An 18,965-nucleotide genomic window follows, 5' to 3' on the forward strand; every position below is an offset into this window, starting at 1 on the left:
TCGTATTCTTTGGTTTGATCTGATTTTAGGTTGGATTGTGGTGTTTGCGGTTAATTGGATAGGTTTGGTTTGCATATATTATAGATTACTTTGGTTTCATTTGGATTGTGAATTGGTTTGGTTAGGTTTGGAAATTGGTTTGGTTTGTAAATTTGGTTTGGTTTGAATTCGTTGGTTATAGCTTATTTTATTTTCCTGAGAAGGTTTTCTGTTTCAGTATCTAGGATTGGAGCTGAACACGAGTATCCCTAAACAATTTTTTTTTACTTTTATTCATACTCTTTAACTTTTAAATAAAATTCTTTTAAATTAAAATATAAAAAAAGACGTTTTATTTTTTTCCTTATTTAAGTCTATTTCTTAAAGTCCAGACTTTATATTTCCAAAAAGAAATAAATAAATTATATTGTTTTTATATTTTCTCTCAGACAGTTAGGATCTATTTTTCCTCTGGTTGGATTAATTAAACCCTGGTATCTTATTCTTGTGTTTTCGTTCTTTCAAATACTATTTTTCATATTCATCTTTAAACGTTAAATCTTTTTACAGAGGAAATTCAACATAAAACTTTAAAAATATTGAATTTCATCATTAAATTTGAACTTTTTTAATTATAGAAACTTTCATTACACATTCCTTCTTTTTACAATGCGAATTTTTATAAGCCGTTACTTTATAACCGCAATAACACTTATATTTTTAACTTATAATGAGTGTTCGTAAAAAAATATTAAAAATGTTATTGAGTGTCTGGATACTAAACTGTTAATTTATATATCTAAAAGGCCGATTGCAGACAAAGCCAATGAAAGAGCTATACTGGTCTCATTATTATCTGGATTTGAAAGACTTGATGACTAAGGCCAAAGGGAATATCGAGCACGGAGCTTTTAAACCTAAATAGTTTTCGACCTTGTTTTGTCATTTTGTGCTGTCCTATCCTATTTTGTCCTGTATGTTTAAACATTAATTTAACTAATATATATTCTGGATTAGTCTCACCTCATTATCATTATCCCAGGCTAGGCTTGATACACTAGAGGTTCTAGGAATATACATATTGGATTAATACACTCTCGTATTCGGATGACGGTATTAAATGTGTATAATGTAGATGCGCGCGGTTACTAAGTTTTTTGGAAATATCTAATTATCTATTATAGATCGATAAACAAATGTTTCCTAAATCTTAAGGTTTAAAAATCATCATACATGAAATAGGAGATCTTAATTCAATCCAATATGATGTTGGACACCCTGTAGTTAAAACCGAGATTAGTTCATAGTGTAAATACTTTCACCAAGCTATACACCAAGAAATCCCTTTCTATAGCAATTTGTTTACAAATCAAGTGTTTTGCATTTCCTGGGAGAAATGTAAACAACACTGAACACTTGAACTATAAAAGAAGAACAGAAGATGACAATCACTATTTTGTCTTCTGGTAACCACGGTATGAAATTATATGTAATATGTATTTTATAAAAATCTAGAAAAGAGAAAACGGAGAACAAAGAATGTCATTAAATTCCAGTTTGTACGCATTAAAGCTCTATGTCGCTCAAAGGGGGGGGGGTGCCGGAGGGAGGCGGAGGGTGCCGGAGGGAGACGTAGGGAGCCGGATGGGGCTGAAATGGGAGAATTTTGACAAAAAGCCGAACTAACCAGATATGGTTTAACGTTTACCTTGTGTTTATGTTTTCTACGGATTTTAAAGGCGAATTCTTGATGTCGTGTTGCTTCTCCGCAGCCGGCAGCCATCTTAAATATATTTTAGAAATTAATGATGCTTCAAGATTAAAGTGGAGACTAGGGCTTTAATGGGGGCTTAGTTGCACCACTGAATTCACCATTAACCACTGACAACTAATGAAGATGAATTTTAAACAGAAAATTAGAAATATTTTAACAGTTCAAATATTTGTGTAGATCACATCATAGAACCAGACTGATTTGAATAGTTACATTAATTTTTAAGACTGGGTCGACTTTAAAGAGTCGCAATGTCTTGGCCTTTAATTTGACCTCACAAGAACTAATTCACAAAGTTCTCGTAAATATTTCCATGAGAGTCTTTGGATCACTGAGAGATATAATGATTGTTTAATTAAAGAAATTATTTAATTGTTTGTTAGAAACCTCATGCAAGCAAATAGGGCGAATTTAGAAATGAAATTCTTTTAATAACTTAGATCGACCTTTCTCATGCTTTAAGTTCGGTTTTAGAACCATGGGTTTAATAACTTGGATAGTCCTTTCTCATGCTTTAAGTTCGGTTTTAGAACCATGGGTTTAATCGATTTCTATCGACTCAAGTTTGAGCTGAAAACATTCCGCTTTAGTTTAATTCTAATTATTCTATCTTATCCTTAGTAATTTAGAAGCAAAGCACCTGCATCAAAATGTAAAGTTTCTTCACTTTTCAACTTTTACAGAAGAGAATTTATTTTTCTAATGGTGGGACTTTTTATTTAATGTTTCTTGTTACATAGTACCAAGCCAAAGAAATAAGTGTTTTTGGACGTCGAGGACAAGTTTATTTCTGATCGAAATTGGAAAATATTGCCTGCAAAAAAATGTTGACATTATTTTTAAGGGTCCAACAAGAAAATCCGTTAATAATGTGCTGGTTGGAAAACGATCAAAAAATCCGGCCACGTTTCACTACAGGTTCGATTTAAGTTTGTTATAAGCTAGAATAAGTGTTCGCTTTTTAACAAAGTATGTTGTCAATCTATATTAATTAAATCTCTTCTGCCTACGTCCTGTACTGCATTTCAATATAAAAAATAAAAAGTAAAATATTTGTCATACCTCAGACTCTCAGTCTTTTATTTTTTCCTACGAAACCTTGCAGAAAAATTCTCATGGTTTTCGATATAATTAACTCAAGAGATTAATCTTTATAATATACTTTAAATATTTAAAAATGGGCAAAAAAAGACAGAAATTATTTTAGATATATGAATTTTAAAACTTCATTTGATTTAGACAATTTTTTTAAATTACAATTTAATTCTATATTTAAAAAGCCACACTTCCCAAGTTTATCCATCTAAAAGAAGGAAAATGCATGAATGAGGCGTCTGAGCTGGTTCGGACGAGACAATGAGGATAGTGATGTGGTTCGTGGGTGAAATAACGTGGTTGGCCCTCATCCACTCGTATGACCAAAAATCGTCATTTGAATAAAACTGAAGCATTTTTTTACTTGGTAATCTTAATATATAATAAGATATAGTAAGATAGAAGATAAACCAAGGAAGAAGGCGATTTTAGAGACGACTTACGGATATTATTTAGTCATTTTTTGACATTTGTCATGGTTCCCTGAGGTTTCAGATTTGTTTCTTTTTAAACCATTAAAAGACGTAATTTTATTTATGGGAAAAGATAAAACGCACCCTTTACATTTAGATAGTTTCAGGTCGTCATTAAATTCTAATACTTTGTGGGTAACCCTGTATTTTAAACAAACCTGAGAAAAGGTGTGTTGCCATTTTCTTCCATTGTTGTATACTTGACATCCCTTCTACAGGCGCTTATGTCCAAACTCTCTAGATAACAAACAAATTCAAATTCTGCAGAAAATAAAGATTATTCAAATGTTTTGTTTTTTGGAAATTCTGTGCAAGTTTCACAGTTTCGAAAAGCTCGTCGAAAATAATTAATTGTAAAGATAGGTGGCACTAGTTTATTTTTTAATGCAGGAACTCAAGTCGAGACTCAATATAGAAAAGTTGGAGTTGTTAAAAATCCGCAAAACTTTTTATGTAATAATAGTATATCTTCAGAAGAAAATATTCTATTTCTTAAGATTTGGTGTAGATTTGTTACTTACAATATTTGAGAATGTTTTTATGCTTCATTCAATTGTCCAAAGCATTTTATGTCAATAGATTTTATAAAAATTGGGAACAAAATTTGTTTTTACAAAACGAAAATTGTTGAGAATTTTGTTCCTTTTGTAAAAAAATATTTTTGCACTTCGATGATTATATTTTAAGGAAACATCAATCAAACATTTTGGACATTTTTTCTGACTTACAATCCGAGTTTTTTATTTAGGCTTTTGCAGGGTACAAATGCAAGGAAAGTTATTTCAGAGGTGTACGCATTTTTTGTACTGTATGTGTACTGTCTTTGGGCGGAAAGTAAACACAAGACGGATGTCACAGCCTGATATGGAATCCATTTTCACAAAAATAATCTATGAAATATTCTGGTCATAGGAAACTATTCTGTGAATTTTTAAAATTATCAAAATCCTTTTAACCTCCTCGGATACCAGACGAACACTGATGCATCTATTCTTGTTTACAAATTCCGCTCAGAGAGAACTGGTTTCAATATGTACGCAGAGTATACGCAACCGCAATTAACTTTCCTTGAATTAGTACCTTGGGCTTTTGTTCATTGTGGAAAATCATATACAAGATTCAAATATGTTACTCTCTCCACTAAAACACTCTATTGCTTAATTCCGCGTGTGTACTGCAGTTGGATATCAGTGCAGTACACACCGAACATTTAGTTTATGAAGTGAAGATATATTTTACAACGTTTAAGGAATATGCTCACAGAAAATATTACAATCTTGGAAACTGAAAGCTAAGAAATGTTGTCTAATGAAAAATAATGACCCTACTTATATATCCAACATCATAGATACATGGTTATACTCTTAGTTTTATGAAAAATAATACTCTTTCTTTAGTATCTTAACATGAATATACAATTACAATAAAACTTATTCTTTATAACAAATATATGTATTCATTACTAGACTTTACAGTCACTTGGCACCTCCTTTCTTATTGACAATTTTAACTTTTAAATTTCTTCTTCAATTTGCACATTTTCAAAATAATAAATGTCAAATTTTTTCCAGACGAAATGTTTCAGCCGTTTTTCCGTTTATTGGATAGAAACGGACAGAAAACAAAGCAAATGTAAATACAGAGAAAGGCTAATTTTAGAGAGAACATCTGCCAGTTGAAAAAATAATTAAATCCACTGAAAGCAATTAAGGTGACATTACAAATCCTACTTTATGTTCTCGTAGCTCCTCTTGTTTTTATTTTACGCAAAAGTAAGCAAATTTATCAAGTTATAAAATAAAAATTCGAAACAATTTTGTTCCTCCCAATTCAGCTCTTTATCAAAGAGAAATAAAATGGAAAAAATCGGTTTGAATCGCTTTATTTCAAAGAAGATTTATTTTTAAGTTGACAATACCTTTAATAGAATAAGTATCGTATACCATAAAATCAGATGAAAGACCAAAATACAAACCTTCATTTTCCCATTCCAGGTCCAGGGATGATATTGAACCAGGTTTAGAATTCTGTGAATAAAAAGTCAAGCTCGTTACAGTCTTTATAAAGTTTTGTGAATGTGATGTATAACATCTCAATATTTGTCATCATAAAATATAAAACCGAAATAATTTCAAAATTTCAAACATTTTGCTGTAATTTAGATCAGAATTGTTTAGCTAAACACCACATGATCATATTTTTTGACAAAAAATCCAAATTCTTCGTTCTTTTGATATTTCTTATCGGTGTACAGTGTGCTACACCGATACAAAGAGAATGGAATATATATTAGCGTGGAATTTAGACAATCTCTCGGTATGAATTTTGTCAGTCCCTTCCAGCCTGAAAGGGAGTTCAAAGTGTACAAATCATGTAAATGTTCACAAATTATATGCAGTAGAGTACATTAATACAGTATGTTCCCTAGACTATCCATTTCAATTTCAAATTTTTTAAATCTGTTAAATAAACTTTATAAAATAAATTAGGTGAATAAAAAACATCATGTGATTTATAGTTATAGCGTAAAACCATTGTTTGTAAAGTATGGAAACAATACAACAAAATGGTCATTTTTACACTTTTTTCAAGTAAATTCCACTCTAATATATATTCTATTCTCTTTGCTTAAAACTGTTTCATATCATTATTTACTTGATTGATTGATGCAAAAGTATAAAAACCTGAAAGGCTGAGTAACTGGCTGCCTCGGAACCAATTCTGCTTCGTCTAAATAAATCAAATTTTAAATCTAAAAGATTTATGAATATAAATGTTTTTCCGCTTCCGAACAATACAGAAAGCAAAAGCTTTCAAAATTAATGATAAATAGAATTTACTTTTTAACATTTTTAGTTTATTCTAGTGAATGCATATGATTTCCTAAAGTTTATATAAGGTAAAAAAAAACATTATTAAAAACCTATAACTATTTTTTTTGCGTTTAATAACTATATTATTCCATAATATGCAAAATAAAAATTGTCTCGGAACAAACTCGAAAAGGTAAATTGTAGCTGAAAGATGAACTTTTGAAGGAATTATAAAACTATTCTTCTAATATTAAAAACTGTTCTTTTAAATATTCTAAAAACTGTTCTTCTAATATTCTAAAAACTATTCTTCTAATATTTAAAGACTGTTCTTCTAATATTTAAAAACTGTTCTTGTAATATTCTAGAAACTGTTCTTCTAATATTCTAAAAACTATTCTTCTAATATTCTAGAAACTGTTCTTCTAATATTAAAAACTGTTCTTCTAATATTCTAAAAACTGTTCTTCTAATATTCTAAAAACTGTTCTTCTAATATTCTAAAAACTATTCTTCTAATATTCTAGAAACTGTTCTTCTAATATTAAAAACTTTGTTCTTCTAATATTCTAAAAACTGTTCTTCTAATATTCTAAAAACTGTTCTTATAATATTCTAAAAATTATTTCGAAAAAAAGCGCAATGAGAATGCTTGATAAAATTCTAAATATGGAACAGAATTGGACAGAGGAAATGATTAAAAATTTAGAAAATTTAATCTAAAAATTCTTTTTAAGGAGCAGAGATTTCCTGAAAAATAACAAATCATATTTGTTTCCTAATTTAAAGCAGGGCTCTTATAATTTTACAAAAAAAAAGTTGGATTAAATATAATTCGGATTTAATCCAATATTAGTCCTGTTAATGGCAATGTTGTCGTTGTTATAATTATAACATTTAAAAAAATAATTCAAACTTAATGTTGAATTCTTTGAGTTTATTTTTCCTGTTGACATGTTTATTGTTCAGGATAAAATACATAAACTAAAGTGTAGAAGCAAGTTTTTAAAGATTTAAATAAACTCCCGAGTAGCGACATAATTTCAACTGATCCTTCACTTACAAGATGTCATAATGAAGATATTTCAGATTTTATGACTGTTGTATTTATGCAGCATAGACAAGGAAATAATCAGAATCTAACCCTTTTCCAGATGAAAGTTTAAAAGATACCGTGCTGAATTGAACATGCAACCACTCCAAAATAGATATGAATCACAGTTTCAGGACAATAGGTCGATGGATATAAATTACTTTTGAGATTACGTCTACACTCTAGAATCCCTTTAAAAACTTATTATATGTGAAGGTGTTTTTTTATCAGGAGAAATATGCCCAGATATAAATCTACTCTCAAAGAAATTCCTCAGCTGTCTGTACAGAAAAGACAACGGCACGTCCAAATGGGCCGTGATCAAGCTCGATGTTGCAATTATTAATTTCAATTAACTGTAACTCAGAGTCAGAGAAATGTTAAAAATAATATTTACACTTAACAAAAGTTTTTATTTCAAAAAACTTTGTTTCATGTTAAAACGTAAAATATTATGGAAAACTGCAAATATGTTTACCCAGTGATGTGTCCTTTCCAGGGGAAGTATTCAGATCTTTGTTCTCTGAGTTGACCCACTCGGGAGAACATATTGTTCAGGTGACCTGGAAGGATTCAATGTTGTACAGGGTGTCCTAGAAGTTGTTAATTTTGTACAGTGTGTCCTAGAAGTTGTTAATATTGTACAGTGTGTCGTAGAAGTTGTTAATATTTTATAGTGTGTACTAGAAGTTGTTAATATTGTACCGATGTCCTAGAAGTTGTTTATATTGTACAGAGTGTCCTAGAAGTTGTTAATATTGTACAGGGTGTCCTAGAAGTTGTTTATATTGTACAGTGTGTCCTAGAAGTTGTTAATATTGTACAGGGTGTCGTAGAAGTTGTTTATATTGTACAGTGTGTCCTAGAAGTTGTTAATATTGTACAGGGTGTCCTATAGTACTTGTTTATAGTGTACAGTGTGTCCTAGAAGTTGTTAATATTGTACAGATGTCCTAGAAGTTGTTAATATTGTACAGATGTCCTAGAAGTTGTTTAAATTGTACCGTGTGTTCTAGAAGTTGTTAATATTGTACAGATGTCCTAGAAGTTGTTAATATTGTACAGTGTCCTAGAAGTTTTTAATATTGTACAGTGTGTCCTAGAAGTTGTTAATATTGTACAGTGTGTCCTAGAAGTTATTAATATTGTACAGGATGTCCTATAAGTTGTTAATATTGTACAAGGTGTCCTAGACGTTGTTAATATTGTACAGATGTCCTAGAAGTTGTTTATATTGTACAGTGTGTCCTAGAAGTTGTTAATATTGTACAGATGTCCTAGAAGTTGTTTATATTGTACAGTGTGTCCTAGAAGTTGTTAATATGTCCTAGAAGTTGTTTATATTGTACAGTGTGTCCTAGAAGTTGTTAATATTGTACAGAATGTCCTAGACGTTGTTAATATTGTACAGGGTGTCCTAGAAGTTGTAAATATTGTACAGGATGTCCTAGAACTTGTTAATGCTGTATAGGGTGTCTGTCCTAGAAGTTGTTTATATTGTATAGTGTGTCCTAGAAGTTGTTAATATTGTACAGGATGTCCTAGAAGTTGTTAATATTGTACAGGGTGTCCTAGAAGTTGTTAATATTGTACAGTGCGTCCTAGAAGTTGTTAATGTTGTACAGATGTCCTAGAAGTTGTTTTTATTGTAAAGTGTGTCCTAGAAGTTGTTAATGTTGTACAGGGTGTCCTAAAAGTTGTTAGTATTGTACAGGGTGTCCTAGTAGTCGTTTATATTGTACAGTGTGTCCTAGAAGCTGTTAATATTGTACAGGGTGTCGTAGAAGTTGTTTATATTGTACAGAGTGTCCTAGAAGTTGTTAATATTGTACAGGGTGTCCTAGAAGTTGTTAATGTTGTACAGGGTATCCTAGGAGTTGTTTATATTGAACAGGGTGTCCTAGGAGTTGTTTATATTGAACAGGGTGTCCTAGGATTTGTTCATATTGTACAGGGTGTCCTTGAAGTTGTTTATTTTGTACAGGGTGTCCAACAGGATGTTAATCACTCATGAAGTTTAAGTACAGGGTGTCAGAGATGTTCTTATACCAAGAACATGGTATACACTGTATACCATGTTCTTGGTATACAGGGTGTATCATACTTTTATAACCTGGATTCAATATTTCTCTGTAAACTGGTTTCTCTTTGCACTCACAGTTCCTAAAAGTAAAAGATAAATTTACTGTTGTCGGAACATTCGTGTCAAGTAATCATAGAACGCTTTAACTTGATATTTAAAGTGCATGATCCCTTAATGAAATATTAAAATATTTAAAAAGAATGAAATGAATCCGTAGGTCTGGAGATCAATGCTTAATTCCGAGATTCACGACTTCGGATTATATAAAATAGTTAATGCTTAAAATATCAAAGGTTTACGCCATTAGGTTGAACAGATTTATAAATTATAGTTAATTAGAGTTTGAGGCAAGTATTCAGTTTCTTTACTAGGTCACGGGACACTGTATTTAAGTAATAGCAATGCCCAATTCACAACAGTACCCATGAAACCTTTTTCGGATCTATAATAATGTGGAAGATATTGTTGTTTTCGAGATTTAAAAGTCTCTGATAACTTTGTGAGTTTTCCTGCAGTAGAAATACAAAGTAACTTTTGTAGAAAACCATTAGAGAACCCACGGTTTAAAAAATCAGTTTTCAAAATAATAATCGATGATATTTCATTCATACATGACCAGACAGAGCTTTTAAGGGTATTTCTGTGAATTGGATATTTTCATCTTTGCTGAGAGGTTCACTTGAAATTAAGCTTACAGCCTACAGTCTCATTAATAAAACAAATGTTTTTTGCTACCGCGCGGGTCAACTGAGCAGAACACTTTAGAATGGTGGATATCGAGATTGATGCTTGATCCTCTCTTTTTCATATTATCGAGACTAACCTAATCTTGTACTTGTATCCTGAACAGTGAATAAAATTCAACCAATCAGAGTCGCGTATGAGAAGCCGATAAATTAAAATTTTGCGCGCCATTTAAGATTATATAAAAACCCGGTTTTTGATTTAATCTCTACCATATCCCAGAAAGAACGGTTTCAGAAGAAAATCAAAAGTGTGTACATTGGATACAAGTAATCGAGATTAAGGATATCTCATTCTAAAGTTTTCAGCTCTGGACATCGACCAAGGAATAGATTATTTCTCATTAATCATATATTTATTCATATTTTCTACCATTAGCTAATTGTAAACTCTGCTGAAAAAGTATCAAGGGTAATATTTTTTTGCAATAGTATATGATATAAAACAATCACTTGTATGCCAATTAATGAATCAATTAACACAACTTCCGTGCAGCTACGGATATTCATCAAGCAAGATGACCCATGCAGCTACGGATATTCATCAAGCAAGATGACCCAAGCAGCTACGGATATTCATCAAGCAAGATGACCCAAGCAGCTACGGATATTCATCAAGCAAGATGACCAATGTAGCTACGGATATTCATCAAGCAAGATGACCCATGGCCACATATTCAAAAATGCAATGTAAAGGTTCCTCGGTAATCATGTAAACAAAGTGTTTGTAAAATATGAAAAATATAATTATCTTAAAATAATAATAAGCCGTAAAATTGAATTATGAAACTCTGATTATGAAGACGATATGGTCGATTTAGTTAAATTTCCCAAAACCATCAAATAAATATAAATTACGAATCTGATAATTCCTACGTCCCTCTTATTTTTCTAGTATTAATGCCATGTTAGGATTATTTTAATTTCTGTATAAAAGATTGCCTTAAAAAATAATCCGTGTGTATCCTTGAACCAAGTACACCCTTGAACCAAGTACACCCTTGAACCAAGTACATCCTTGAACCAAATACACCCTTAAACCAAGTACACCCTTGAACCAAGTACACCCTGGAACCAAGTACACCCTTGAACCAAGTACACCCTGGAACCAAGTTAATTCCTATTCCAAGTACACTTGTTTTAAGAACATCCTAATTCAAAGAACAGCTTTATTTCAAGTTTATTCTTATTCCAAGTACCGCTAAGACCATTTAAATCTCATTCCAAGTACATCTTAGTTCACGCACATCTTATTCCAAGTATATCTTGTTCCATGTACGCCTTTTTTCATGTACATTTTTATTTCAAATACATTCTAATTCCATCGCTAATCAAAGTGCATACTTTTCCCAAGGATAATTCTACTTCAAGTACATCTTTATCCAAGTACATATTTATTCCAAGTCCATATTTTTTCCTAGTACATCTAAATCAAAGTACATCTTATTCCCATTATATCATGTACGTATTATTCCAATACATCTTTCAAATACATCCTAATTCTAAGTAAATCACTATTCTAACTGCTTCCTTATTGCAAGTATAATTCTTTTTATTATTTATTCAAATATAATTTGTCCAAGTACATCTTATTCCTAGTACAACATTATTCCAAGTACATCCCTACCAGTACCAAGCCTTCCTGAAGATATACCTGGATAAACTGGGTTGACCCTCCTGGCTCTGTTCATTCTCTAGTGTGAAATATCGGGGGCTGGGTACCTGGGAGTAAGACCTTATATTTTCAATTTAAAAAGTTTTGGGAAATGATTAAAACTTTACATGGCTTCTACTCAATTGAGATCTTTTCGAGAAAATTCATCTGGGACCAGATTTAATAAAAGGTGAGAAGCATTTGAACTGAGTACAGACAGTTGAACCACTGAAACTTGAACCCGTGCAAAATAGAATTACAGAACTGGCTTAACTATGTCTTCAATAGTTCTCGCTATTAATTAAATTTGGTCACTGTTTAACTGTTTGTTGTCGTATAAAAGTATCACCTCTTGTACTGGGGACCTGTTTTCTTTTTCGTCAATCCTAAAAAATAAAAAAAAAACTATTTATTAAAAGAATACACTTTTCTCATGTACAAAGTTATGCAAAACTTGTTTGGAGGAAACATATAATTCATAAACTAATGGATTCATACAACTCCTAAAAGCTATTTCTGTTTTTGATTTAAAAGTTTCTATAAATCCTAATAATTGAAGTTGCACAAACGGATTACTGTGCTGCCAAACTATAAAAGTTAAAGAAGTCAATATTTTATAATAAAATGGCATTCTTTACAACCTAGTCTGCATTTATTTCCCCTCCTACCCTTCAGACCCTCCCTCCACTCCTACCCTTTAGACCCTCCCTCCACTCCTACCCTTCAGACCCTCCCTCCACTCCTACCCTTTAGACCCTCCCTCCACTCCTACCCTTTAGACCCTCCCTCCACTCCTACCCTTCAGACCCTCCCTCCACTCCTACCGTCAAAGTTAAACAATTTCGTCCAGAAAAAAATGTAAGCAATCAATATTTTTGAAAATGCGCCAATTTAAAAAGAAACTCAACCAAAATTTTAGTATGATTAAAGATGGCCAATATAGAGCAGCAATTAAAAGCTAAAACTGTTAGTATAAAAGGGGGAATGAAGCGCCTTAAAAGCCAAGTAAAAGAAATAACGAAGTGAAAAGGAATTGATATAGAGAGGTGAATTGTAAACATCATTATTTTCTTTTTTTAGCGAGATGTTTTTGTCCCCAGGACATGATCAGGTTGTTAAGATCGAATCTTGGAATTTTTCTATTGCGAAAGTTTGGTCTTGTAAGGGTTTATATTGATCTACCAGGAGTTGTAATCTGGCAGCACATTCAGCCATCCACGCTTCATTCATAACTGAGAAGAGGGTTAATAAGATTCCAGCTGCCTAATATTCTTTTTAGGCCTGAGAATATAGAGTTCAGAAATTCTTCTGATGTACTGGAATGAAGCCTCCAATCATTTGTAAGCCCGAATTGGATACTCTCCCTCCTTGTCCACCAGTCTGGACACCAATCCAGTTACTGGCTAAGGACAAGTGTGCTTAACTTCAATGATCTAACGAGAACTGGTGTCACACACTCTCCACCCAACCCCACTTTTTTTCTGAGTATTTACAAAATGGCGAAAAAAACTAAATTAAATTAGAGAAGACCTAAATGACGACCGCAAACTTTTTGATTTCTACTGTAGTTGCACCATAGTCCATTATAACATTGAATATGATATAATTAATGCAAATAAATAGTTTGGCAAGAAAAATATTTAAAAGATTTTAACTGTTAATTGTAGCGGATTATACAAGGTTATACACAAAGGATGCGAATTTAATGACGACCTGAAGGACGACGATAGGAACCTGAAGATTTAATTTGAGGTTCTACCTTAAATATAGTCTTTGATTATATATCATATGATTAACAAGGAGAGTAACCACTAACCAGTTTACAGTTACGAATAATATGAAAGCGAAGACAGAACAAATTCTGTATAATCGTCTCAGAAGCTTTATCCTTTGTGGGTAACCCTGTATATCTTATTAAGATGTATAAGGTCGTCTCTGAGGTTGTGAATAACCCTGTTTAGTGTATAGTGTGTACAGGCTTATGTACATTGAAGATAAGACACAACTTTGTGGGACCAGTCTGTCTTTTTCTTAATCCTTCCAAGTTTGGTGTTAGAAGCTCTCTTCTGAACTAAGTTTAAAGTACAGAGTTTGCTAAACCTATTATCCCAGTATCTTATTATCAGTCCCCTGGAACCAAGTTAATTCCTATTCCAAGTCCACTTGTTTTAAGAACATCCTAATTCAAAGAACAGCTTTATTTCAAGTTTATTCTTATTCCAAGTACCGCTAAGACCATTTAAATCTCATTCCAAGTACATCTTAGTTCACGCACATCTTATTCCAAGTATATCTTGTTCCATGTACGCCTTTTTTCATGTACATTTTTATTTCAAATACATTCTAATTCCATCGCTAATCAAAGTGCATACTTTTCCCAAGGATAATTCTACTTCAAGTACATCTTTATCCAAGTACATATTTATTCCAAGTCCATATTTTTTCCTAGTACATCTAAATCAAAGTACATCTTATTCCCATTATATCATGTACGTATTATTCCAATACATCTTTCAAATACATCCTAATTCTAAGTAAATCACTATTCTAACTGCTTCCTTATTGCAAGTATAATTCTTTTTATTATTTATTCAAATATAATTTGTCCAAGTACATCTTATTCCTAGTACAACATTATTCCAAGTACATCCCTACCAGTACCAAGCCTTCCTGAAGATANAGTTAAGAAAGGAGGCTAGCTTAATGAGCACATGGTTCAGGGTCGCTTGGCTTTACTTCCCTCCTATGTGTTGACACCTTTCTCAGCGTCTACTGCAAATAGTGCTGAGAGATTTCTGAGCAGAGCTCTGCTCTCTTAGGCTGTAGGAATGCAACTGTAAGTAACCATACCAATAATTTAGCAATAATTATTCATTTTCTGTATTGTATTACATTTGTGATTTTAAAGGAACAGAACACTAGCAACAAATTATACTTTTCTAATCCCTATATCTATGCAACTCGATTTACAATACTAAAAAATTATAAAACAATACTATAAAAAAATCAGAGAACCCCAGAGAAACCAGAGAAACCAGAGAAACCCGCAGAGAAATTCAGAGAAAACACAGAGGAACCCACAGAAACCCAGAGAAACCAGAGAAAACCCAGAGGAACCTACAGAAACCCAGAGAAACCAGAGAAAACACAGAGGAACCCACAGAAACCCAGAGAAAGCAAAGAAAATAAAAGAGAAAATGTTTGGATCTCGAGATTTGGTTAAGCGACGTTTTTGTGCGAAAAGAACAAGGAAACAATTTGCGTTTGATATTAATCCATCCATAAAACTGTTGAACAAGAAGACGACATTTTATCAATATAATGTATATTTGATGTTTTTATTTAGCAAATAGTTAAATCAGCTTATTAATTGATGAGATTTTGTGTACATCGCACAATTATTTGGTTTCATATTTAAAATCATATTTTAAAAGTCGTCTTCATATTCTCCCGTTTGATGGGTTTCACTGTACCTGCAGGTAGATATTACTCCGCTCCAGCATTGTCCCATAGCAATCCTTCTACTTGCCACATCTTAACAATACATTAATGGGATTGTTTGCTTTCACATACATGTTTTAGAGGTACCAATAACACGGTGATTCAGATGTAAGGTTTTGAAAACAATGTTCCCTTTTAAACTAATTTCACAACTGATATAGGTTTGTCCTACGTTTTGAAATATAAAGTAGAAATGATCCATCACATTTTCTTTGATGGCTTTTTTATAGATTATTTCTGAGCTCTTAGATTTAAAAATATTTACGTCATTTAATCATATAATACTTATTTACCAACTATTGCAGTGCAGGGAAGTTAAGGGAATTTTACTTTACACAGAGTTCCCAACACCAATTTTGCCTACAACACATCCGAAGCGTATCAAGGGATGTTTTGTAGGCAAAGTTAGCCGAGGGAATCTAGGGTTATGTAAAATTTTAAATATCTGGAAAACGTATGTGTAAACAATTTTATAGTCTTTTTGAGATGCAAATACGCAAATTTTTTCAAAAAAAAACTTTAATTAGCGGGTGGCCGGTTATTGTTCCAAAAGAAGTAAAATAACTTCTGTTTGGGGAATCATAGGGTAGTAATGTTGGTTAAAAGGCGGTAAAAAAACATTATTATGCATTTTAAAAAATGTTGTATAAAATAATTTAAAAGTTCTGACCTACTAGTCCTGGGAAGATTTGTGAGCACGGCATTTTCCATAATTCTATTCTGTAACAACTTAAGATTAAACATTAACTTTTAAAAAATAAAAAATAATTAAAAACGAATAAGCTTTTACAAAATTTAATAACTTTATTAAAATTTTTATTTTAAAATTTAATAACTTTGTTAAATTATAAAGTCCACCAACCTTGGTAAATTAAACATGGTCATCAGTTTCCTATTGAAATTGCTCTTGCAAAATAAATTTTTTTTTTAACGAGCACTCCCTTTAATTTTTAGAAGTTAAAACATTTATTTATTATTAAATTCTCTGTTAAAAGTTTTAGGATTCTTCAAACAACCTCATCTATATTCCAACCATATCTGACTTACAGATCTGCAAGCTTAACTCTTTAAAGTTAGACTGATTTCTTCAATTAAAACTAAAATTTATTGACCACGTGACCAAGAATATTATTTCCGCCGAAAATGATTTAAAAAAGTGTTTTCTTAACCAAATTTCAGGTTTTCAGGCTAAAAAGAGCAACGTGTATACAGTCGCAGAGTTTTGGAAATTGACTTTCCAAGAATAGTATTTATAATATATATAAATTGACAACAAAGAAGCTGAAGGGGATTCTAGGATAAAGGATTAGTTTTATACTGGGGAAAGGAAGGAGTCTCTTGTGTCTATGGTTTGGATTGAGGTAATTTAGAGTTGGGTAGGAAAAGGACAAGTTGGAAAATATTTTTTTTATCTAAGGGTCCGACGTAAAATAAATCGTTAAATCTCTGTGTAAGAGAGGGGGGAGTGGAAGCAAAAGAATGAAGATGTTTACAGGTCTAAAGAGTTATTGTGTCTACTCTTGACAAATACTTTTAAGAACTTAGTATTTAATGAAATTTTAAAGAACTGTGAAGAGTAGTTGAAAAGTTAATTTACCATTTATATCTTAAGCCGAGTTGTTCTTGGGTTGTGTCTTCATAGTTCATCGAGTTCTAGATATTATTAGAAATCTTAGTCTATATTATAATTTATATGATCATGGTTACCCTAAATGATAAAATTTCAATAACGACCTTAATATGATGACCAAAAGGTAAACTATGAACAGCAGCTTTGAAAATAGTCACAAATACTTACACACTATAATACTAGTTACCTTGGTCAAGGTAACAGAAAACTTACAGCTGCAGTGGTCATTAAATTTAAAGTCGTTGCTAAAGTCTCATACTTAGTGGGAAACCCTGTACGTGGGTCGGACATACAGTATAAAGGTATCAAAAACCATTATATAATGTATATTATTTTGAATCTCTCAGAGTTGGTATCGCTAGTAAAACATGATCGAAAAAATGCAACTTTAATGATTGGTTCAACTGTGATGGTTAATTCAACTGCATTGTTGATTCTACTGAAATGGTTTGTTCAACTGCAATGGTTTTTTCAATTGCAATGATAAATTCAACTGCAATGGTTTGTTTAACTAGTTTTTCTGTGCCATTTTTGGCTAAAACAATTAATTAAAAACAGTTAATTTTCAAAACAATAAAAATTGCATGTTCAAATTTACTTATATCAGTTATGGTTTAAACTATGCATAGCTAAACATAGTTTAGGTTAATAAAAACTTTAAATTCGGAATTTAAAAAAACGAAAAAATGATATTAACCATTTCTAGGAGAAACCCATCTCTTTCCTGGTAGGTTCGTCTAATCCTAAAAAGACATATATTAATATACTAAGTTCATTGCATTCCAAAAAGTCCATCAAATTTCAAGTTCATGAATTAATTTTAAAAACAAATTAGAGAACATCATAACATGATTAAGGTGTGATTAAGTAAGCACACATTTTTTTACAAGTGCTTTATATTTTTTTTTTTACAATTTTCATAAAATAAAATGGTACGAGGCATAGTTGATAATTTCAAATGTTCATAGTTTTTCTCCTTTCTCCATCTTCACGTCTCCAGGCTCTCTTTTCTTGCTTCTCTTTGCTCGTCCATTTATGACGCTGCTTTTGAAAGAATGCTTACGAGTCGCGGTCTTTGTGCCATTATAAGACAGTGCAGGATTACCCTTTCATTGATATAGATGTTTGCTCAGCTTAATTGTAATTGCAGCCTCAACACTGCACATTCTGTTTACTTGCATTTTCTAGGTCAAAGCCTAGAACTTAAAGATAGTTTTTTTTGCTGCGCGGTAACTTTGAACCGCACATTTTTACATTCCTATAAAAGGAGGCTTGCCATTCCAACGAAGGATAATCAAATGACCTGCTCAGAGATAATTTTGTAGGATCCAACAGAGAAATGTCCTTGAGTCTTATTTCAGAATAGAGATGAGGATAAAGGGTTTTTAGGAGTGGCATATCAGGAATGTTTTGTTAAAAAACACTCCATTAGTCCACATATTATTCTGTTTCCAAGGTTTCCCTTTTTGTCAGCTGTGAAGCAGGGCCCTTCCAGGAAGGGCTTCAATCGCTAAGTGGAGTGGGTATAAAACCGGATTAGTTTTAGAGGTATTAACTTTTCGGTCTTTCTAATTCTTGACTTAGTACCCTGGCCGTTGGTACTCTAGTTAAGAAAGGAGGCTAGCTTAATGAGCACATGGTTCAGGGTCGCTTGGCTTTACTTCCCTCCTATGTGTTGACACCTTTCTCAGCGTCTACTGCAAATAGTGCTGAGAGATTTCTGAGCAGAGCTCTGCTCTCTTAGGCTGTAGGAATGCAACTGTAAGTAACCATACCAATAATTTAGCAATAATTATTCATTTTCTGTATTGTATTACATTTGTGATTTTAAAGGAACAGAACACTAGCAACAAATTATACTTTTCTAATCCCTATATCTATGCAACTCGATTTACAATACTAAAAAATTATAAAACAATACTATAAAAAAATCAGAGAACCCCAGAGAAACCAGAGAAACCAGAGAAACCCGCAGAGAAATTCAGAGAAAACACAGAGGAACCGGAGAAACCCGCAGAGAAATTCAGAGAAAACACAGAGGAACCCACAGAAACCCAGAGAAACCAGAGAAAACCCAGAGGAACCTACAGAAACCCAGAGAAACCAGAGAAAACACAGAGGAACCCA

The 18,965-nt window shown here is 32.1% G+C and overlaps 1 protein-coding gene across 2 annotated transcripts in view; it reads right to left on the reverse strand.

Moving 5' to 3' along the window:
* The window catches only part of LOC111711699 (uncharacterized), a 21,174-nt gene extending 2,603 nt beyond the window's left edge, over positions 1–18,571 (reverse strand). The window contains exons 1-13 of one of the 2 annotated variants that reach the window (XM_023486104.1): positions 18,142–18,571; positions 17,536–17,581; positions 16,806–16,861; positions 12,057–12,093; positions 11,708–11,775; positions 9,341–9,390; positions 7,706–7,790; positions 6,006–6,051; positions 5,297–5,348; positions 3,480–3,558; positions 1,688–1,762; positions 1,003–1,045; positions 196–248 (exon numbers count right to left, since the gene is read on the reverse strand). In XM_023486104.1, coding sequence (XP_023341872.1) covers positions 196–248; positions 1,003–1,045; positions 1,688–1,762; positions 3,480–3,558; positions 5,297–5,348; positions 6,006–6,051; positions 7,706–7,790; positions 9,341–9,390; positions 11,708–11,775; positions 12,057–12,093; positions 16,806–16,861; positions 17,536–17,581; positions 18,142–18,236 — 785 coding nt within the window. In that variant the 5' untranslated portion in view covers positions 18,237–18,571. Of the gene's footprint in view, positions 1–195; positions 249–1,002; positions 1,046–1,687; positions 1,763–3,479; positions 3,559–5,296; positions 5,349–6,005; positions 6,052–7,705; positions 7,791–9,331; positions 9,391–11,707; positions 11,776–12,056; positions 12,094–16,805; positions 16,862–17,535; positions 17,582–18,141 lie in introns of both variants that reach the window. The other variant, XM_023486103.1, reaches the window with a different exon arrangement.
* Between the last annotated feature and the right edge of the window lie 394 nt (positions 18,572–18,965).

Source organism: Eurytemora carolleeae, unplaced genomic scaffold (genome assembly GCF_000591075.1).
Source record: "Eurytemora carolleeae unplaced genomic scaffold, Eaff_2.0 scaffold1194, whole genome shotgun sequence".
Lineage (NCBI taxonomy): Eukaryota > Metazoa > Arthropoda > Copepoda > Calanoida > Temoridae > Eurytemora > Eurytemora carolleeae.